General features: G+C 38.3%; 1 protein-coding gene across 1 annotated transcript; it reads right to left on the reverse strand.

Moving 5' to 3' along the window:
* Nucleotides 1–1,471: 1,471 nt before the first annotated feature.
* On the reverse strand, nucleotides 1,472–20,518 carry LOC139712710 (uncharacterized). The gene is made up of 6 exons (XM_071624512.1): nucleotides 20,365–20,518; nucleotides 13,579–13,695; nucleotides 7,590–7,733; nucleotides 5,876–5,957; nucleotides 4,588–4,733; nucleotides 1,472–3,915 (listed from the first exon to the last, which is right to left on the reverse strand). Exons 1-6 carry the CDS (start codon nucleotides 20,419–20,421, stop codon nucleotides 3,835–3,837), a joined length of 627 nt encoding a protein of 208 aa, XP_071480613.1. The 5' UTR covers nucleotides 20,422–20,518; the 3' UTR covers nucleotides 1,472–3,834.
* Nucleotides 20,519–23,639: the final 3,121 nt, after the last annotated feature.

Below are 23,639 nucleotides of genomic sequence, written 5' to 3' on the forward strand. Positions count from 1 at the left end.
ATAAAAAGAGTATAATTCTTGTTATCAAATTGTAATTACGGTTTATTTTATTTTTTGAGTCATGAGGTAGCAAAATTGGCATTGGGATCCTTATCGCAGTCAGCTAAAATTTGGCCGCTATGATGGCAATGGGTAACTGCACATCTTCATAACATTCGCTCCATGTACATCTAACCCGGGGTATGACGGTACCCCGGGATACGGCGTGGTGTATCAAATGTGGTGGTGACAGATACACATATCACAATAATGCCATGTGTCGAGCTAGGACAACGAGATGTTAAAGATGCGATGAACAAACACTAAATAAATAGATAAGAAATACATTGTAGATTCTTTGATTTTTGCGTCATTTTCTCAATAAATTACTGATCAAATCATTTGAAAATCTTATTCCAAGTTTTAGTCTTCAAGTTCTTAGTCTAAAGAAAATGGGGGTGTGTACATTTCTGTCTCCGCCGTATGACAATGATTTTCATAGTACCGTTAGTCTTTACTTTGTTATCATTATCTCTTTAATATTCACTGTATGATCAATTGCAACAATAAAAATGTTTTTTTTCAACAACAAAAAACAATCACAAAAATGGATGACTTCGATTGATGACTATTATTTTAAACCATTGTCCCACCTCGTTGGCTTTACAGAAACAGTTTGCAGAGTGTACTTGTAGAGGTACAATATATTCCTACTGTAGTGGGAACATACTTGAGACTTTCGTGCGTCATTACCAGTTAATTGTACATGTACACGTACAATGTAAATAACAACCGTGGTACTCGTAACATGTCTTACAGTATGCATTACCGTGGAAACGTTTACGAGTACATGTACATTGTATTTTAAATGTTCTTAGCCAAAGAGCCCACTATGTACCCCATTGCACAACAGACATACACAGAAAGACACACACACACACACACACTAATACACGTCATGTAAACAATTTAAAGGGATCGTACAGTTTCAGTTGAGATGGGGTTTGAGGTTTCCAATTTTTTTTTAGGAGTATTTATATTTAAAATTTTCATCTTTTTTTTTTAGGTGACAAACCTCTTATGAAATATGAAAGAGCATATAATTCTAAGGGGAATTCAAAGTTCATTTGATATAAATTGGTTTTGAAGTGCCCAGATATCCAAAAACAAAACGATCCTAATTAAAAGGTGGGATCCTCCTTTTATTGGGATTGCTTTGTTTTATTTTGTTGTTTTGTGATATCTCAGCATTTCAAAATCAATTTCATCAATTTAAATTCCTCTTATAATTGTTTGCTTTTTTAAAAGTTTCATAAAGTGGTTTCTAAGTACAGTACAGTGATATCTAGAAAAAAAGTAAAAGCAGAATTTTTGCCCCAACCAATACTATACCATCCCTTAAAAACATATCCATTCGAACAAAACACACAAACACCAAAAGAGGACCATCTACACGTGTTGACAACAAAATGAACACACTATACACCTCATATCAAGTGCCTAATACCAACAAAAATCTGTTTGCATTTATTCTGGTTATTTCTCTTCTTTTTTTTTTCTTTAATATAACCTTGCACTGTGAATTCAACATTCTACAATCTAGTTCAAACCCCAAGACGGAAGCAAGTAGCTGTCTGTCCATCATTATTTTGGAAAGGAGTGTCGTACAAGCTTCTCAAAGTATTCCCACCAAGGTGGTCACCACTAATGACCCATGAGTGGACACGCGGCTAACCCTTGTGGGGCCCGTTTTATCGTGGCGGTCAGCAAAGGCAAAACACAATCATTAATGGCATGAACCATGGCCACGGTGAATGCATTCAACTGGAATAGACGAGAATACTGGAATTCAAGGAAAAGGAACTAACATTGCCAAGATTGTCATCTTTTTTTTAATATCATTTCAAAACAATACCACTGGAATATTCTTGTCGTGGGGCAAATGAGCAAAAGACATCCTTGAACCATACCTGACTTCACGTTGTCCAACAAATTCTTATCACTCACATCAAGACATTTTCTTCATGGGGAAATATACACAGGATATTTCAACTTACCATTACAATTAAGCAGTAGATACTATAACAGAACATTGCTTACGTATATCTCTCAGTATAAGGCAGGAAATCACACCAGATCTATACATATTTCAACAAATAAGAATACATAGACGCACGGAAAACAATTGTACGTACCTAACGAGGCCAGTGGTCTGTGCAAATATCAATATGCACATTCAACACTCAATCTACGTACATTTCATGTGCACCATATTTGCAACGTGGCCAGACCTGGGGATTAAGATATGATAGTCATTGTTAACATTGGATCAACCCTCACTATAAAACTTCATTCACACAATTTTCGTTTCTTCGCGCTGCTCTCACTCTTGGTAAAAAATAAATACCAAAAAATCTCGGGATTCTTTGGTTAACAGTATAATACAGTTGCGAATACAATTTTCTACAAGTTATAAAAAAAAAATCCTCTGACTCTCACACTCAAAATTTTGTCACTGCCCCCAAAAGATACTAAGAAAGAGCTAAAAACTTTGTGACAAATCTCACTCAGCATTCATACCATCACTCATCAGACCGATGACTATCAACTCAAAGATAAATGCACGGCTGTATAAAGTTAAATAAGTTAAATAATTCATAAACCACTTATTTCAGGGAAAATTGACAACGTTGTATACAGAGGCCCTCAAAACCTGTGATAAGAATTTGTTGGATGTCGGGAGGCTCAACCCCACGGATCTGTCGTTCAAGTGTTCAAAACTTTACATTTCTTTCAGGATTACATACACTTCTGGACATATCTAATGCACAAGTTACATTGTCTAGACACATATGATTTGCACAAATTTGCTCTGTTCACAACCAAAGTCAAGTATGTACAATTGCGAGAATATGAGATGTAGTCCAAAGTCAAACTCTCATTCAACAGAGAGAATTATGAAATTCAAAGCACAAAAAAAGAAACACGGACCTATATGCTTCTGACCATAAATGCAGCATACGCTATTTCTGAAATCTTACATATTTGTATTGTTTTTTCTGAGCGAATAAATATGGAAAAACGCCAGAGTTGCCCAACATCACGAGTTGACTTCAGTTCGATTATATCTATTGTACAATAACCTTCAAAACTGTGTCACAAGTATACTACTGTACAAATATCGTGCAAATACAGATTACATCAAGGCATGCAATGTACAACGACATATCTGGGTCCCACGACAGTGACCGACCAGCGTTCATCTACAGAGCGGTGCTGATATACAAAGCCTCCTTCAAACAGACAGTAGCATTGGTGGATATTACACACATAGAAAACAAAACAAAACCAAGCTCTCAATTTCCGGGTTTTCAAACGAGTCATCAGCGATTATATCTCACACATAGCACATAACGTCTGAAATAATCAATCCATACACTCAATGATTAGGTTTGAAAGCCATTATTAGGCGTTGAAAAATTTGTTTCTCATCCAATATTATGATATACCTAGAAAGCCTTGCAAAATTTTTTTTGCCCTATTTGGAAAAATATACAAATTACAAGTAAAAAAATTCATCAAACACTTGAAAAACAAACATCTACAAATACAGTACACTATCATTGTGGTTTTTTAAATCTTTCCAGTAACTTTGTCATGAACCAAAGGCAAGAACCTACACTACAATTTTCTTTGAACTGTACAAAATAGAGAGAGAGGAAGAGAAGAAACCAGGAAAGAGAGAAAGGTAGGACAGAGTGTGTGTGTGTGACCTCGTAGTAGCTTCTTGGCCAGGGAATATACAATGAAGGCCATAGTGTGACTGAGGTACAGATCGTTGATAGGGGGCGCTCTTCAAGAGGCAGCCTCAGCTTGAGGTGCCTCTTCCGTCGCGTCGCCGTTCGTCTTCTGGCGTTTGATGAAGTCCGCTCCCTCCTGCAAGTGGACGAGAAACAAATCACATGATACAATCCAGTACGCTGCATCAAAAGGGGTCATTAAAATGCCATTAGACAGTAAAAACAAACATCTGTTTCCTAGCAGATGTTTATATACACTCTACATCATCTTATACTTGGATGGGAATGAGATGTTCATTTCAGATCAAAACACAAAAAGTGCATCTCTCTTGTCACATGGCAAAGTACCAGAAATTGAATCTAAAAGCTTTGCAAGATCACCTGAGCACAGACTTTATGTCATGTTTAACACTGACTTAAATCACAGAGTATGTGAATAGAAGGTTTTCTAACTACAGTACCAAGAGTGTTTTCACTAGGTACCAGATCCCGATTGTATTCAACCAAACTTTTTGAGGTGTAGATAGCGAATGTGATCTGTTTTGTATTTCTCATTTTTCATTCATTCTCAACAAACTCAAGCAAGCAGGCAAGTAGCAGGAGATACTTTCCCTCTTCTAAATTGAATAGAAATTGTCGATGGACGTATGTTTTGAACAAAATGATGTACATTCATATGTCACAAAATTCCTTCACAAATGACATTCTGTATAGCAGTCACACCAACATGCATATCAAACTGCTGGAGATACCAGGAAAATCATTCCCTTTATGGTAGGTATCGATGTCATGCTGCGGCTATACTCACTGCGAGAGTCTCTGCCATGGTGATTGTCCGTTTCACGGCAGCCTTGTCTGCACCCTCAGCATCCTCTTCCTCATCGCCATTCTCCTCATCGTCGTCGCCTTCGTCATCGTCTTCGTCATCTTCGTCTCCGTCCTCACCCTCTGCCTCTACAATATTCACAGGATGGAGCAAGTTTACTGAAAGTGTGCATCCGTTTGTATTCAAAAGAAATGTATTCTCTTTTCATCGTGAAATTCTTTTAATTAATTCTTTTATACTCATTTATATGCTACAACTTTATAGCGTTATGAAGTATTATGAGGCGCATTGACGTATATGTATGACAAAATCAACTGCAAATATAACCAGAAATGGTGCAAATTGCCATTTTTTCTTTTCTTGCTACCCTCGTTTTGCAAAATGCAGTAATAAGCTAGTGCTGAATACAAGTAGTGATGCCCCCACTAATATATATAACAAATCTAAACGTTTAACTGCCTTCACTGCAAAATATGACACTTTCTTTTTGTGGCAAATGATAAAAGGGACCTTTTTCGACTGAATCGCAATAAACTGAACACATGTTCAGTGAATGGTACTGAGTTCATTTAAATTACTGAATGCACAGTCTTATTCATGTGTTCCCTGCACATAAAATTGCTACAATCTTTTTAAATACAGTACATCACTTTTATTTAGGAGCACGAAGGGAATTTCTTTTCAAGGACCTTTCCATATACAGCTACTGCCAACAAAAGGCAACTTTTTATCCATAGGTCTACTTGGCCATAATATGGCAAAAGGGTTCAGCTAAGCTCTGCACTGAGAGAAATTAGAATGAGAAAAATGACTTTATAGTTAGGCCCCTTTTGCATTTGCTCTAGAAGTCACAGGAATAGATGTTTGTATATGATGGAGTTTGTCTTATGGTTTCCTTATTACTTAAGAAATCCTTTGTTGATATTTCTTACTTTTTAAAACTATTCATCACCTAGATTTAGACCAAGTGCTATCCAGATACATCCTTCTGCCAAAAGAATGCAACAAGTGCTGTAGTAGTCTCTTCATGGCAGAAGGGTGCATCTGACATACAAATCCCCTCTGTCACCAACTCTCTATGTGGCAAAATGTGAAAATGGAAAATCACTTGAAGATACAGCCCATATCATCGAAGAAAAAGAAACTCTAGTGCATCTGAGAGTTGGCTACATAAAATCCTTGACCTCACAGACTGCCCAAATGGAAAAATTTACACAAATTCACATTTTACCCAAATATCACCCTTTTGCCATATTATGGCCATATTTACCTGCAACTTCTGCCTCCTTGATAGCCTCGGTCTCCGCCCTCGTTGACCCCAGGGCCTGCTCTCCAAGAAGCTCTTGCCCCTCCTACAAAGAAGAAAAAGTATGATGATGATGATGATGATGATGATGATGATGATGAAAGAGAATATACAGCTCATTTATCTGTAGAAACATTCAAAGGCACCCGGCTCCCAATGATGTTAATCATTCACAAAGTATCCACATGTTAATCAGCAAATGGACACCACACATGATGGGGTGACAAGTATGCGGGCAGGGCAGGGCTGCCTACAAGTCATGCATCAAAACCAGACGGGTGATTCCAAAGGGCGATCATGGGAGATCATGTCTTACATACATCTCCCTATGGGCAATTACAATCGCGATATCATCAGGAAGAATTGTACATTTCTCTTGTCCGGGCATGTTAAGATATTCATAATTTTTGGGAGGCCTTTCAGAGAATCAGGAAGACTTGGCATCTTTGATGCGGTAACATCAGAGAGAGTAGCTAAAAAACAAACAAAGACTGAATTCTGAAAAACAAAAATAAAAAATCTTCAGGAGCAATATTGAGACTGTTTAGTGTAAAAAGCACTTCAAATATGTACTCAAAAAGAAAAGATTTAATTTTAAGTATCAATTTACATCTGACAAGGAAGACACGTACATGTGTATGCCTTACATCAAACATACTGTACAGGTCTGTAATATGTAAATGATGAAATTTGCAGGTTGTGTTTGAGTCACTGCGTGCAATACGCTGCTGACAAACAGATACAAGTACTTCAGGACACGGCTTTAACAAATGGATTCGACCTTCGTTGCTTGCTTCGGTTCTTCGCGCTTAGAAACCTCACAACGCAGCGTGAAGATTGAGGAAAAGCACACGTACGGTGTGAATCAAGAATCATGTTCCACCAATTAAACTCCACCTTCCAGTCTCGCAATGGCCTCATTATCAGCGATCGACCTCCCTTTCACAGAATAACGGAGAAAACATACATTTCACCCTGTTTCAGACGCAATCATGACTTAACATACAGACTGAAAAGCTGATAGAGGAAGCAGACTATTAGGAGTTGGTGATGTGACTAACAGCGGACAAGAATAAAACATCTGTCTCGAGGCCAAGAACATTTACATTTGAGAGACGCCGCAGCACAGGTATCTGCTGCCATACAACACAGGACTTTACGGGATTGAGACCACACATCTGGGGGACAAGTTGAGACCAAACCCCAAGTCTTTCTGGGCACACTGAAAGTGAAAACGTGCAGAGGTACAATGGACAAAAGGTGTTGTTAAAGATGTGGCAAACATAATGCATCTGCCAACTGCCCCAAGTATAAATATGAATGAAGATACGTCTGCAAGTCTATAAAACTAAAATGATGATCTCTTTACATGTTACCTTGCAGCAGGCAAACCCCAATTGCTTGAACAGGAAAACCACCTCACATTGTTAACAAAAAATCTGCAAGGGCTCTTTTTTTTTTTTGGTTCTTTTCTTTTTTTAAACTGTCTTTGGCTTTGTTTGTTGATGTTTTCATTTTTTTATTTATCTTATTTTTTTTTGGGGGGGGGGTGGAGGGGCTTGCTTATTATTTCCATTTTCTTTGGATTCAACTTCACAGATTGGGCAAAGCCCACACAATACGATTCCTATTCTTTATCCTACTTGAATGGTCATCGCTCATTCATACAAGTCCTTACCTTGGCTGTGACCTGCATAGTGTTGTCCCTGGGAACGGCGGGGACCTCGCTGGCTGCCAGGGCTGCATCCAGCTGCTCCTGTTCCCCTCTCGTTCTGGCGTTCTCGTCGGGCTTGCCGGACGCCTCCAGGAATGCCTCTCCCTCCTTGCGCACAAAAGAAAAACAAAACGAAACAAAAAAGAAGTTGTTAAAACTAAGCAAAATAAAATTGCTATAACAAGCAAAAACAAACCCAAGTGTAGGGAAATTTACAAGTAAGAGATTATGCTGTCACACATACTCCAAACCGAGAAATTTTTTGCGTGCATGAAACTGTCGTGAATTTCGCAAGGAGCCAAGTTTCATGGAAGTAAAAAAGCATGCAGATGCTTTATTTAGACTACACAATCTATTGAACGCCATTCACCAATTTGCGAGAGTACAGTATCCTGCCACGAGAAAGACCGTCAGCTCCAATTCATAAAAGATTCAGGCCATGCATGCTTCTCGTTTTACAGTAAATGAATTACACAGTATGTGTTATAATACACTTTGCACAGCACAGAACTCACGCAAACATTATGTAGATGTGCGACTGTTTTGCAAATATATTATTTCAAAGCAAGTGCAAACTTCAACGTGTTTCCATTTAGGTGTTCTGACACATCTGGACCAGACACAGTGATAACTTACATGTACATTGTACATCTCATCTTTTTTTTTACCCCCTGTCAACAAACTCTGGGTTAATTGCTTGTGTTACACGATACCAAGCCCTGATCGGATATACTAAATGGGTAGAATTCATTTAATGCAGCAGTGCGTAATGAGTCAATCACACACAAAGTTACACATTGCACAGCCATGCTAACAAAGTTGACCTCAAAATCTCACAGAATTGGCCTGGCGTCTAATAAACCTATCTAGTTCTGTAATCATTTCAATTTAGAGAGATACATTTCACTGTCAGAGAATGAATGTCAATGAAAGCAGGACAGCCAAATATTGGATACATTAATATGGAATCAAATGTACCTTGGATTAGTCTACTTACATGTACTGTAGATATTACAACACACATGTACAGTACATATTCACACCACACTGTAAATTACTGTCCGATCCATTAAACACACAACTCGCTGCAGTATTGACGACAGTCACGCTTCACTTTCTTCAATGATTCAATCATTCAACACCAATCATAGTCCATGGGCCAAGAGCCGAAAAATGGGTTGTTGGTACCATCCGAGGTGGCAAAACCTTTTTGGTGTCATTTTGTTTGTCGGACATAGATATGCTTATCAAGCTATGATAGCATTTCCAAATGAGTAGCTTAGTCATAATAAATGAATTTTTAACCAATTTGGGCTCGTTTTTATATCCCTATACTTCTGAATCGAAACTAACCGCTATACAAATACGAGCACTGCCTTCTGCATGTCCACAGGTGTTCTGTTGTAAACGCGGTGCGCTTAGTCTTTATTCAAGGCAGCGAAGGGAATATCCAAAGGGTTATGATGTCCACAGCTGCCACGCGGTGCGCTTAGTCTTTATCTAGAACAATGTACCGTTAATCATATTTAAAGTTCCTAATAAAAGGGATTATCTATACTGTTTTTATACCACCCTCTCAACAAATACATCAGTTTTAAACAAAAATCACTCTGTTCATTGACAACATTATTAATTATAATGTATTGTAGTGTACCGGTACATTGTTTTTGCATAATCTTTCATTGTTGGATGGAAATAAAGCGACATTGGCGTGGTATTAGCGTTTTCACCGTAGCGTTTTCAGCGGAAAATGATAACTAATTGAAAAATACTCTAGAATTCACTAGAAATTGCTTTTTTGTTGTTGTTGTTTTTAGATAAAGGGATATACACTGTATTTATAAGCTTTGGATATTCCCTTCGCAGTCTTGAATATTAGACTAAGCGCTGTGGACATCATAACCCTTGGATATTCCCTTTGCTGCCTTGAATAAAGACTAAGCGCACCGCGTTTACAACAGAACACCTGTGAACATACAGAAGTGTTCTTCTTTGTATAGCGGTTGGTCTCGATTCAGAAGTACAGGGATATAACAACGAGACCAAATTGGTTTAAAATTCATTTACTATGACTAAGCTACTCATTTGGAAATGCTATCATAGCTTGATAAGCATATCTATGCCCGACAAACAAAATGACACCAAAAAGGTATTGCCACCTCAGATGGTACCAATATCTGGCCTGGCCCATGGACTATCAACCCTAAGTAGAGAGCACTGCTAAGCCTCATATTCCTCGCTTTAATATTGATCACAACAGATTTATTCAAAAGGGGCAAAAGGCTGTGTTTGATGGTTACAGGCAGCTGAAGTATTCAGAGTGACCGAAGATATAGTGTAGATAACTTTCTTACAGTCTTACAGCAGTTACCAGTGTTACGATAATTTTAAAGGCTCTGAAACACACACATGTATCCTTGGAATTTGAGGTCTTTCCTAACATACATGTACAATGTACATGTATGTTTAAAGGACAAGTTCACCTTCATAAACATAAGGATTGAGAGAATGCAACAATATTAGTAGAACACATCAGTGAAAGTTTGAGGAAAATTGGACAATCGATGCAAAAGTTATGAATTCTTAAAATTTTTGTGTTGGAACCGCTAGATGAGGAGACTACTACAGCTTGTGAGTCATATGCGTACAACAGTATAAAGAAAATGTAAAAGAAAATTCAACATATTTTCACTTTTTCGCATAATAAAAGAGCACTTGACTTGCCTGTTTCTAAAGGCAGGGGGAATAATATTACCCATTACATTTGTCGGTAACGAGTCAGGGAAATGTGTACTTTTTTCAAAAGATGGAATTTTGTGAAATTCTCTTTATATTTTCCTTATATTGTTGTACGCATGTGACATCTAAGTTATTCATACACTGCAGTAGTCTTCTCATCCAGCGGTTACTGCACAAAAACTTCAAAAATTCATAACTTTTGAACGGATTATCTGATTTTCCTCAAACTTTCAATGATGTGTTCTACTAATATTGCTACATTCTCTCAATCCTTATGTTTATGAAGGTGAACTTGTCCTTTAATCCTGTTAAATCAGAAACTATTATAACAAGAGCTCCCAAATTAAAACAAAACAAAACAAAACAAAACAAAACAAAACAAAATAAAACAAAACTGATCAACCAGGAGATTGGTATTATGCCAGCTATTTAGATGGCCACGCCAGTTTCAGCAATCTATGGGTATGTACAATTGACATGTACTACCTCAGTGTACAGTTGGTGTAAAATGCATCTTTTCATGGAATGTACAATTTGTACACTAATCAACTTGGCTATGAAGAAGAAAATAAAAGGAAAAAAACGTCTTGTGACTTCCCTTTAGTTTCCTGGGGATCTTCGAATCACACACAAACATCATATTGATCTCATACACTTTGATAAATACTATAGAACATACATGTATATTGGAATAACAGCTTCCTGCAACCCACAGCAGGAAATAACATCCACGGTATCAAATCACAATTTCATTTGCATTTTGGACATACACTGTGTACTGCTTTGCAAACTACATGTACACATGTATCTTGGCAGGACTATAAAAATCAACAAAAACACTGAGACTTTGAAGTGAAGCATTTGTCCACTGACTGGATCAGCAAATGTGAAGTAAAATCATTTCCTGCCAATGTACAGATGTACATGCAAATTGAAAATTACTATCTATCCACATACAAGTACTTCCTGTAGTTTTTCTTCAGCCAGTGCGCATTGTATTTGATGCAAACATTGAAGAAGCCCAGTACTTTCACTTTCCTATCATAATCATTCGACAATGTTTTAACAACAGATGAGTGCATATGAGGTCTAGACGGGGAAAATAGATTCAAACCGTAATAAAAACAAAATTGAAATGTTTAGCATACTGGTAATATCTAATCCAAAACCATGTACATTCCATCTCCCCTACCCCTACTTGTACACACTAACAAATTAGTTGCACATATTCCTCAAGAGTTTATTTTCGGACTTTGAGGTTTCATATTCAAACATGGTGGTAAGTTTGACTATGCAGTTTCAATAGGCTTTGTCTTCAGGATCTACATGACTGAAAAAGTATCAGGGTTCCAATGGGCTGTTACAAAGAAGGCAGCTGGTTGACTTCACAAAAGTAAAAAAAAAATGCAAAAAAGCAACTCTTTAGTTATTCCAAATACATGTACTATGAAAATATTGAGCTTTGCCTCGTTCAACATAAATCTTTCTCTATGGACCCAGCCTGACACTTAGCATTAAAATGCTTGTTATCTCTTAAAGAGTGTTTAGATAATAATAATTCACTTCTCAGCAAAGACGACATTAGCGACAATGCTTCGTACAAGGGTCACGCATCTCCTCAGCCACTCCGCTACTCATTAGTCTAGTTTCCCTCGCTGCCCTTTGGACCGAGGCTCATGTTTGCTAGCTGGAAGTGAAATGCAGTTTTCATATCGGAATACTGTATGGAAGAAGGTATGTATGGAACATGGATACAGCATGCAGCAGCCATACTCGGTTGGCCATAGCTTTCACACACAATGTAACAAGTCGGGTTACAAAGGGACCGACTCTTTTAGGAACAGCGCTGCATTGATAGTGTGAATTCATCCTTGTCTTTTCCCTTTTGCACACATTTTTCATTTTTTGGTTCCTGTTTATTCATGTCTCCCTCTCATTCCTCATCCAACAAAAAATTACACAAAAGGTAAAACCCCAAATACACTGTTCGGGTTTTTTTTTACCTGTGTCTACAGGTACAATGTACATGTGTGTCTGTGCTCTTTCTTTCACTCTTTTTTTTTTTTTTCTTTCCTTCCTTCTTGTATAGCTGCTTGAAAAATCATGGACTTCCAGCCAGATAATGGTACTAGAATGGCAGTAAATCTCATTTCTGTCAAATGTAATGTTGTTTGTTCATTTTGTTAATAAATACTAAAGCATTTTTGCGGCCAAAAAACAGAGCAAGAAATCAAACATAAGCATGGAGGCAACAAGTTTTTTTTTTGTGTGTGTGTTTGCTTGTTTGTTCTATCTTTTTGCATGTGTGTGTTGGGTATTTCTTTTGGTCTTTTCTCCAGTGGACGACACTCTCATAGACATCACAAGTCCTCTCTCAAATGCTTCTATAGCTTTCACGAGGAACAACCTGCTTTTATATAGATTAGTGAACATCAATGTTTGACCTCATTCTGTCTTCCAGGGTATATTGTGTCTTTCTTGAATGGTTCTGTTCAAGCAAAGGAGGCAGTAGGAGGCACTACTCGCAGATATGATCTCTACAACTCAATAAAACAGACCGTGGACACAATCATTCCATACACTGAAGCCGAAGAAGCAGGAGTTTCTGGTTGCAATGAAATAGCTATCTAATTCTAAAAGAAGTGAATGGAGAGAACCACACCAACATTTAACACAGCGATCGGCAATGGGCAGTTAAACAGTCTCTTCAGCCCAGCACTTTCATTTCGGAACACACACGGATAGCTTTACATCTTTCATACAAGATCGCATGAGACAGAAATGATGCCAAGTACAGTGCGATGTATCCGTTTTGTGATTAGAGACGTGTGATACACATGGCAGTGTTTGCTAATTTTTTGACATTCATGTTGCATGCAGCACTTATATAACTTTTGCCAGTCTTCTCGGATATTTCCATCTGTGGCTTTTATTTTGTGGCTCTTCGCATACAACTTTCTTGATAAAGAAAAAACAAGACGTTCTTCACATAGCACAACTTACACATACAGTTGTACGTATGCGCTATGAGCACTTTCAAACAAGTGTTAAATGTGACCTGCACAAAATTTCAACGGCAGCACATCACAAATATTTGTACTGAGAACACTCGGGGGATTTCCAAAAATGTTTAGTGTGGCAAATAATTACATGACTTACATGACCACACCTGTCCATTGACTTAGGATGACCATTTGGGGCCGGGGGTACTAACCTTTACTGTGGCATCGATTGTTGTGTCTCTCTTGACATCTGGCTTAGCATCGCCCTCGCCATCAACGTTTGGGATCAGGTCCTCCGCTCCAGACTTCTTCAGGAATTCTGCACCTTCCTGTTCATTGGGGATGGGCACAAGAGAAATGGGGCATTACAAACTACTGCTATGCTTTTCTTTAATACTTTCCCAAATGAACACTTGAGCAAGTGTCCAGGTACTGTACAAGTATACGCTGAATATTTCGTGAGGTTTTTATTTTTCGTGAATGTTGCGAGTCAGTGGCTATTCATGAATTTAAAGACACACGAAAATAAAGAAACATTCATAAAAATATTGACTCTGATCTGTGCATGAATGTGACGTCCACGTACACATTTCTCTGTTCAGTACTGTACTCCATGATCACAAATTGAACCACTCAAGAAATCATCCGGAAGTCCCGATTCGCAAAAAAAAAAAAAAAAGAAGAATAGACTCACTAAATATATGGCGTATACAGTAACCATCTGACTATCTTATTCCATGCTTTCCAAATAGCAAATATTATGTTGGTTGCCCTGAGCAAAAAAAAAAAAAAAAAAAGCATCTGGGCACCCTGAGAAATCAAGATGTTTAACTTCACCTCGAATGGGTTCATTCCATTTCTCTATTGTGCATGCAACTTGTCATGCTACAACTAATGCTGGAAGTAGAGTATGAATTTCACTTTCAATCGCCCAATGTCAACACTAGAACAAATGCTTTTAATCCTTGAAAACCTGAAACAGACAGTTACAGAATGTGCTATCACCTCTGTATACATCATGTAACCAAGGAGGTACTAGGTACCTCCTTGATGTAACACAACTACCAGGTAAGTGCAATGCATTCAGAGAATATACCGTCGGGTACTCCTCTTCTCTGCATTCCCTGTGACTACAATGTTATCAAATTCGGTTTAGTTTTCACTTTTGTCACCTGAAGCTGTGCAGAAATTGCACACACCTACAATTGTACATTATGTATCTCCCCTTTTGCTCATACACTTTGATTTCATCATTTTTTCATGACTAAATATCCACATACACATCATAAGTGCTTTAGAATTGAATAGAGACATGAATTTGCTGTATGATTAACCTCAACTGAAAATTTCGTCTAGTCCCAGAAAGGCTGAGCATAATACCACAGAAAATGCAGTAACCTACAAACTGTAGCATCCAAGCAAAGATTGTAAACACACAACAGTATCAAGTCAAGGTTTTCGGAACATAATTGCACATGACACATTTCACTTACCTATAGTCATTATTTTGAAAGAACATTGAAAGTCCAAATTAATGATAATGCCTTCCCTACCAGCATATCTTCTTCATGGAAATTAAAATTTATGTACCATACTTCTTCCAAGCATGTTGTTGCACATTTCAGCAGCACCTGCACTTTCAGACCTACATACAATACATTGTACATTGCTTTGCATAATTTCCGCTCAAATTCTTCCAGGGAAAATCTTTGATAAAACTAAAAACATCAGGATTGAATGACTCTGTTTGTTTTGTTTGTTTGTTAATTTTCCATCTGAGAAGATGGCTGGATAGCCCATATTCAGCTACAATTTTTGTATGTTAAGCTGGTCTTCCATGGGGTCCAGTTGGATGTGAGGTGGGACCACTTCACCTGGTTAAACACCCTGTTTAAGGGTTTGTTTCAACTTTTCAACAGAGGATGGTTACAAAACTACTGGATCCGAGTCCCGAGACATCAATTTCACACATTGTAAACTGTTGACAGATAAGCCGCACAGTATCACAGTAATGAGGCTATGGCGTTACAATAAAGTCATTCGGACCATGATGAAACTGACTACAGACTACATGTAGTTGTTATACAGTAGAATGATACAAATGGAAAGCTACAAAATCTCATGATAAAATTGCTGTGACTCCTCTTCATGACTTGCATATATGGGCATGTGATATGGGGTACAGTCCAAGGAAACCGTCTGAATTTTGATTTTCAAGGAAAATAGATTGTCTTCCACTGATATATATTGTACTCCATGCAAGTATCCATTATAACACTACAAACCTAATTTGTTGGATTTTGCAATTTGTACCAAGTTTTCACATGATTATCATGAGAGGACATGAAAGTTTACCATGTGGTTCACTTTCAACCAAGACAACCTGTTCAGTCTACAGTTGTATGATGCTGCCGGTGCCACTGTCGAAATCCACAGATGTTTTTTGTTGATTTGATTGGACGGACTTCGCATGGGGAAGGCACTCCCGTTTCATGGTATATCCAGCTCTATGTGCATGCCACAACTCATGACAATGTAAATGGGAGTCGCAGCTGGGAAGAGCAGATAGTTCTGGCATCATTATCGCGACATAATTGTTGTCTGAAAGTGACACCTTCTGGGCTGGCATCTCATCCCCAGTGACGTCCTGATGAAACCTTGCTCAATTCAGGCCAGGTATTTCCTCTATTCCTCCCCTCCCCTCCCCCCACCCCCCCCCCCCCCCCCCTCTCTCTCTCTCTCTCTCTCTCTCTCTGACGCTGGTCGGCTGCTCATTTGCCGGAGCAGGCTAGTCAATCAGATTCATTATCCCTCTCAGTTTTGATGATCATTATCTCTTGGATAATTCAACCCCTGGATATTGTTTTCCTGTATCATGCATTTGCAGGGATGTCACTGGCATGGAAACTTTTGAACATACATTGTATCTGGCTTAATTCACATATATGAGAGCAACATAAAATCTTGGCTGGGAGTTAAGCCTTCGCTGCTTACTTTAATGACTAAAACAAAGGGGAAAAAAGGGGAACAATAACATATTTCATTTACACATTTGTAATAAGCATGTACAGCTGTACAATCTGTGAAATAACTGAATACTAGTACTGTCATCCAAGATTTAGTTTGAACATTTTTGAGACATCCAAGATTTTTTTTTTCAAATATCTTGAGGCAATCACTCCATGATTTCTTCCACACTGAATAGTAAATAACCTTTTATCAACCTTATCACCAAGAGTGTACACAATAGAAGCTCAAGCTCATCTCAAGTAATGACACATTGCACATACTTACAAGCACTTGTTTGCTCTATTAACGCTTATCTGGCACTGTGCTTCCTCAGTAAGAGATAATGCCTTGCTCTATCACACTTTTTTAGTCTTTGGTCTGGCCTACAAAGAGTGTACACACACACTAGAATAGTCACAGTTGTTATGCCGTCATTTCATTTTATACCCTGCCTGATTTTAGACCCATTTTCCGCCAGACCCGTGATTTGTCCAAACTGCCCTTTCCTGCAACGAAAGCTTCTGCGCCCTCAATCTGTCAGTATCAGTGCTTTGTTTTCTCACTGGGGCGTGGAATAGAAATGTGTGCTACCCGATGAAATCATCTCCAAAGGGTTCAGAAGAGAAGGGGAAAAAAAAAGTGACCATATGAGGAAGGGTGACATCATGCCCTCATTTCTCCTCTGAGTGGGCCAGGTCGTGACCTCACTGGTTGGCTGGTCTCAGGACAAGGCCCTGCCCCTAATCTCCGCAAATTAACAAGAGCTGGGATTTGCCGGCCGCCGGCTGAAGCGCAATTTTGTTTGCACGGATGGACAATGGGCACAGGAAGTTTTCAATTCCTTGTTTAGAATAATCAGCGAGGTGGAAAGATACATGTATCGTTATTCAGGGTTCGACACTAACTTTTTTTTTTTTCTGTGGTAGCCCATTCGGGCAACTAAAATCTTTGAATATCAACTTTTGGTGGCACAATATAAAATGGAAACAAAACAAACCATTGATTGTGAATCTTAAGCGTCCGATCAGGCCAGCTTACACAATAATGCATCCCGCAACACTTCATGGCGGAGACGAAAATTGGTGGCTCGACATTACATTTTGGTGGCCCCTGGCCACCACCAATGTTGAGCCCTGTTATTCAAAATCACTGAGGTTTTTTGTTGCATATCATTGCATGACAAAATGGAAAATCTGGGTCTACCATAACCACATCATGTTGTCAATGAAATTTTTGTCTACATCCCTACTGTAACATGCTATAGAATATATATTTTTAAATTCTATCAAGGAAACATAAATGCAGAGCATGTTAGAATTTTCACAATGCAGGTACGGAGACAAAAAGTTTACCCTTTCAGGAATCCCTTTTCACCGTTGCGAATCAAGTTATAATAACCACGTCTAAAATTTGGTCACAAAGAGATAATAGGTTCTCATTTGCTGAAAGACAGGGCTAAGACTATCAATGTCTCTACTGAAGTGGAAAGCCCTTTCATTGTGCGCAACCTGCAGAGGCAACATGCAAAAAACCACATCACTCAGTTCAGAATAATCAGCCATTCATGCCTCTGCACAAGCTGTGGACTTTGAAGCATGAAGAGCATTTTTCAGCATTTTATCCATCATACTATTAATAGGAAGACCGTGGCATGCTGCCAGATACACTAGTCTGTGCATGTGTGTGTGTGTGTGGGGGGGGGGGGGGTATATATAACAAAAACCATCATCTACAGGCAATGAGGCACAGATCAACAATTAAAATTTACAGAGAGCTGCCTGGTATACAGTGTATATCAGTTACCAATACCATCTTATTGCATTGCAGCTGATAATGGGTTTAATCATTAAATTCAGGTCTGGATGAGAATTTCTCAAAAATGCACCAAATCATTTATCAGGAAGATATCAAGAGACAAATCTATGTATGGAACCTGCCCTTGTGGTTTATTAACCATGTGTCTGCTGGTAAACTATACATTTTTTCAGAGATTTCCATGCAACATACATTTTGTTCTTTTTATTGAAGTGCAGCTTCAGTCTTTGAGATTAATTGTACTGCACATACAACTTACAAGCATGCAATAATCGTCATGGTTTTGTGCAAATGGCGGACAAATTTCTACAGAAAAAAAAAATCATCTCCATTCATACATACAGTATAGTTTCTCAAAATTTCTAGTACTTGAAAATTAATATAAAATGTGGTGCGAATGCTGAGAAAATGCAGAGTATGGTATGAAGATCAGTTTGTAAAACAAATTGCTATCATAAACCCACCATAAAATGACATCAAATCCATCTTCACAGTCACAATGTCACTTACTTTTGAGTATAAAAAATACAAACAATAACAAGATGACAAATACATTAGCATACAAAATACTACACTAGTGCGTGACAGAGATTCTAATTTCTATGACTCTAGTTAAAAACGACTTCATTATTAAAATTAAAGCCTGAAAACATTAATTTTCTCATTTATGCTATCACATACAAATTACAACAGCTGACAGAAATTGGAAGTTAAACCTACTAGAGCAATTCTATGATTAGTATGAATACTACTCTTCAAATTATACAAAGGCCAAGGTCAATTCAATCTTCATCATACACGATGAACAAGAGAGCAAAAATAGCGATGTCTTCTGACATTCTTGCCTAACAGTAACGATTCAAAATATTCACAATATTGTTATACTCCTTCAGAAAGGTGCAGGACCTACCACTGGAAAGCAGAGCACATATAGACATAAACTTTATACAACTTCTCATTTCTCAGTGTGCAATGACGCCAATGTAGAATCTACATCCTCTTGCAGGGATCAACTTATTCATGAAATCACATTTGAATGTCTAGATCTAGAGTAGACAAATGTCTCTAGATCCAAATCACATTGAGCATGCAAATAACTTCAAGAATACCAGGTAGTGCAAAGAAATAAATCAGATGACTAGCTATGAACTGATGAATACTGGACTTGAGTAAATTTACTGAGCTGAGTAGGCCTATATGACTATGTGAAGAATCAAAATACACAGCTGCAAAGATCGATCAAGTCGGCAGAAGGCAACCATTATTTTAGCCCGACCAGACGCTGTCATTACGCCGTGCCTACATGTACGTACAGCGACTGGGCTGTGTATAGTTACCATTATTTATGAATCTCTGGCACAAGTCTGGGAAGTACGCCGACTATAACCTTACTAAATGATAGTCGTGACTCAAAAATTGCCGTCTGCATTTCGAGGTCAACAGAATTTTTACATTCACTCTCTCTGCCTCTGCTCTGGCAAGTCTGCTCTGCTGGGCACACGGGTTGGAGGCTAGCATCTCTCGACTCGGGGCACGTAATGTTGACATGTCAAAATGTTATTCTAATCTAAATCAGCATTTTAAACGTGCAGTACAGAAGAAAAGGATAAAGGAGAGTGTGTTCGTACTTGGTTTTATCATTAGAGTTTATCGCATACAGTCTCTCGCTATGTCAAAAGTGACATTGATCGAGGACTAACTCGTTACGACAGCAGTAATACATTGCCTGACCACTTCTAGTACACCGCACACCGCACTACGCATTACATGGAGAGAGAACTCGTTTCGCATTTCCAGGTTCGCTGCTCATCTGTGTACAATGTCGGACCTGTCCAAGAAGTTTGCCTTCTCTTGAACATTACTGTCTCTTCATGTTCAATCTATACCTCTGAAGTAAATCACGACTTATTGGAATGCTTTGTGACATACGAAACCAGAGTCCTGTATTCACGGACAAAGCAGAATCGAGCCACCAAACAAAGACCAGAGGCCGGCTTCAGATACAATGCGAGGGCATTGATTTTCACACACGTGTGGAGCATAGAGGCTTCATATCACGAAACGGTGGCTGCCCGTGCAAAACACTGCAGAGTAACGTTCAAACAAACGCGAAGTCCACTTCTGAATTTCAACCAAGACAGAAAACAGATCAAAAATCGCATCGCATTTCTTACCTGTGCGGTGACTTGCATGGTACCATCGCGTTTGAGTTCTGGTGGGTTGGCTGCCATGTTTTCTTGTGTAAATTTAGGTGAAACAAGTGAAATTAAAGAGTGAAAAAGTCAAGAAGTGGAGATCCTTATATTTCCCAGACACCGAGAGCTGGTCACACACAAAGGATTGAAAATGAAAATGAATGAACCAGCTTCCTCGTTTGTAGGGAGAGGATGTTAGATCGCGGGACTAGATGGTGAAAAAGGATAAGGCGGGAGTGCGGATGCGCACTGACGAAAAATCATAATAAACCATGTATTTTTGAATTCGTATTCTATTATCCAATGCAATAGATATATAATGACATGTACAACTTTGCAAATATGCAGTCACATGGAAAAAAAAGCAAGGATAATAAGGAACCAGAAAATAGCATGAATGCTATAAACGGGTCGAGTCTGGCCCCTGAAGTTCACGGCACCAAGTTACGTAGTTTTAACAGTGCAGTAATGTGTTACCACGGTTTAGTGTTAATCAATAAGATTTCTTAGTGCTAGCAGCAAAATAAAATGCCGATTAAATGAACATTACATAATGAATATGCCTAATAACTGTAATATCGGTATGTCATACACAATGTCTACCTTTAACAAAAACAGAAAGGATAGGATGTTAACAATATCTCATAAAAATGGGTGATTAGTGTTTTCAACTTTCGGTTAAAAGTTCTACGACAACTTTAAAGTACGTTAGGCGTACAGGTCCTTCAACAACTATACAAAACCAACACAAAAGCAAGAACTGTGAGCCGATATAAGATTTAAAAAAAAAAAAATAATTTTAATTAACTCAGTTGCCCGGAGGTTGAACTTCAGCTAGCCTAGGACAGCGATAGTAGCACACCCAAGTACCCTGAGATCGAACACCTGAACTTGTGCACAGCCCTAACTTCACGTCAGAGGGGTGAGAGCAACTTTAGGAGAGAAGAAGGGGCCACTGAAGACGAAAGAAAATGAGTAAGAAAGAACGAACTACGGGGGTACTTGGTAAGAAGAGAACTTGTCATATAAGCAAGAGGAAGAAGGAACCTTTTTTACGTGGAATCAAAGCCTAGGAGAGGCGTTGGGTAAAGCACTATAAGCACTATTTTTCTATGTGCTTGTAAATATCTGTAAATAAATTGTATTATAATGTAAATAGCACCAGTCTGCAAGAATCTTCAGTCTATTGAAGGAGGCAGACTTAATCAGAAGAAGAAGAAGAAGGGAGAACTTGGAAACGGCGCGATAAAACAGTGTGCAGACCTGCCTACTTAAAATTACAAAAGCGATAAAACACACGGTGCCATATTATTATAGTGGGTATGTACATAGTCCGTGTCCTCTGAGAAAAGAAACAAGAGGAAAAATGCGAGTTGATTTTCAGCTCACTAGACAATATAGGTAGGACCTACCCTTATGCTCTAGGGTAAATTGAATTGAAATGCAATTCACAGGACTAATATAGGAATAAATAGGCCTACACAAACAAAAATACTCAGCTCTGGATGCCTTCATGGTGCGATACTGCCGCCAAGGAATGAAGGTCATTCTCAGTCGTCATTTTATCGTGGACACGATCATTTGGACCGGTTTCTTTGAATTGTTGATAAAACTATAAACAAAAATATTTGAAACCTAATGCTACACCTACCAAGATAAAAAAAGAATAAATCAGCAAGTTCTGGTTTCAAAGTTCAACTTCGCAAGGGGATGCAAATTCCATGATTTCACGTTGTACACACGTATTTATCACACTTGAACTATGAACGCGCTGGTAAATACTTAATGTACATCTACCAAAATGTATTAACAGAGTCATTCGAAACATATCATATTTTGTCAATTTTAATAATCGGATCTTTATCGGAGATAAAAACCTATTAAGAATGTTTTAAGATGGTATTTAAACCACACAAACGCTGAAGAGTGACGTCATCAGTGTGGTACCCACTGACTAGTCCTACTCATTTCATGTTCTTTTTCTCATAAACGTGCGCTTACCTGTATTCGCGGTTCAGCTGTATGCAAATAGCTGTGGGTGACGCAAAGGAAAGTCGGGACATCATTGGCTTATTGGAGCAATTTTCTTACAGCTGATTGGCTCCTTGTAAAATGAATATGCAAATATGTAAATATTCAAAACGGCGGGCGCGTGGGTTACGAGGAAAACGACAATGAGATACGAGTGCCGACATGCTATTAATGTGCGATGAAATCATAATATCCGTTGCCATTGGTCACCGATGAGATAAAGTAAGTTGTCTTAACTTGTTTAAAGTAAAAGTACTGAGGAATTCGACAGGTATTTCCACGTGTTCCTACGATTTTTTTAGAACATGGGTAAAAATGCTGATTTTCTGTGAGGTTCTTCTTACTATTCTTTGTTTGAAGGCTGCCCTGGCGGAACAAAGAAACTAGGGCGACTTGGTCCAGCCTCTTCGTTTGTTTCTCTCGAGCCGCACTCAAGCAAAAAGAAAAAAAAAAATACAAAGAGGTTAGCGAAAAGGAGGTCTCTCTGGCATTCTGATCTTTTGCCGACCACAGAGGTGATTGGCCAGTGAGGGATTTCTCGTACCAAGGAGGTATGCTTGTACGTTGTATTGGATAAATAAAATACTAGTACAAGTAGAAGGTGTATGGGGGGGGGGGGGGGCAGAAAGGGATTGTATAGTTTTCTGTCGCGATGGAACTTCAGGTTTATATTTTGGGTGAAAGATGATGAGAAACCAATTATGAAATATGAAAGAGCATACAATTCTAAGAAGAAGTTAAAGTGTATCTGATGAAGATCGGTTTTTGAAATGGTTGAATCAAATCTTTGTTTTGGGATATCTCAACGTCTATTCAAAACCTATCTCCATCAAATAATGTTTGAATTCCTCTTGGAATAGTATAATTTGTCATAATTCTTTAAAGGTTTATTAATTGATGAATGAAAACCGATTTCGAAATGGCTAAGATATCCCAAAACAAAGTGGTCCTAAGAAAAGTTGTGGCACCACTCAGCCATTTCAAAATCGATTTTCATCGAGTAGTCTTTGGTTTCCTATTAGAATTGTATGTTCTTACATACGTCATAAGTTTCACATTATTTCACACAAAATACTTTTTGATATGTTTTTGATATGGTTTTGATTTTTATATGTCACTCTATAGTCTCTCTCCCTCTCTCTCTCTCTCTTGTGCATTTTTTCAAACAATTTTGTGATTAGCATGACAAATCTGTCACGCACACACAAACAACTAGAAAAGCA

This window comes from Diadema antillarum, unplaced genomic scaffold, assembly GCF_040938485.1.
Source record: "Diadema antillarum isolate AM-2024a unplaced genomic scaffold, OU_Dant_1.0 seq00001845_RagTag, whole genome shotgun sequence".
In the NCBI taxonomy this organism is placed as follows: Eukaryota; Metazoa; Echinodermata; class Echinoidea; order Diadematoida; family Diadematidae; genus Diadema; species Diadema antillarum.

Excerpts from the sequence above, each read along its gene's own strand:
- LOC139712710 (XM_071624512.1), bottom strand. The coding sequence starts at position 20,421 with ATGGCAGCCAACCCACCAGAACTCAAACGCGATGGTACCATGCAAGTC. Across the intron at positions 7,734-13,578 it reads CAATCGATGCCACAGTAAAG|GAGGGAGAGGCATTCCTGGA; the intron begins GTTAGTACCCCC and ends TTTGTGCGCAAG. Across the intron at positions 3,916-4,587 it reads CCATGGCAGAGACTCTCGCA|GAGGGAGCGGACTTCATCAA; the intron begins GTGAGTATAGCC and ends GTCCACTTGCAG.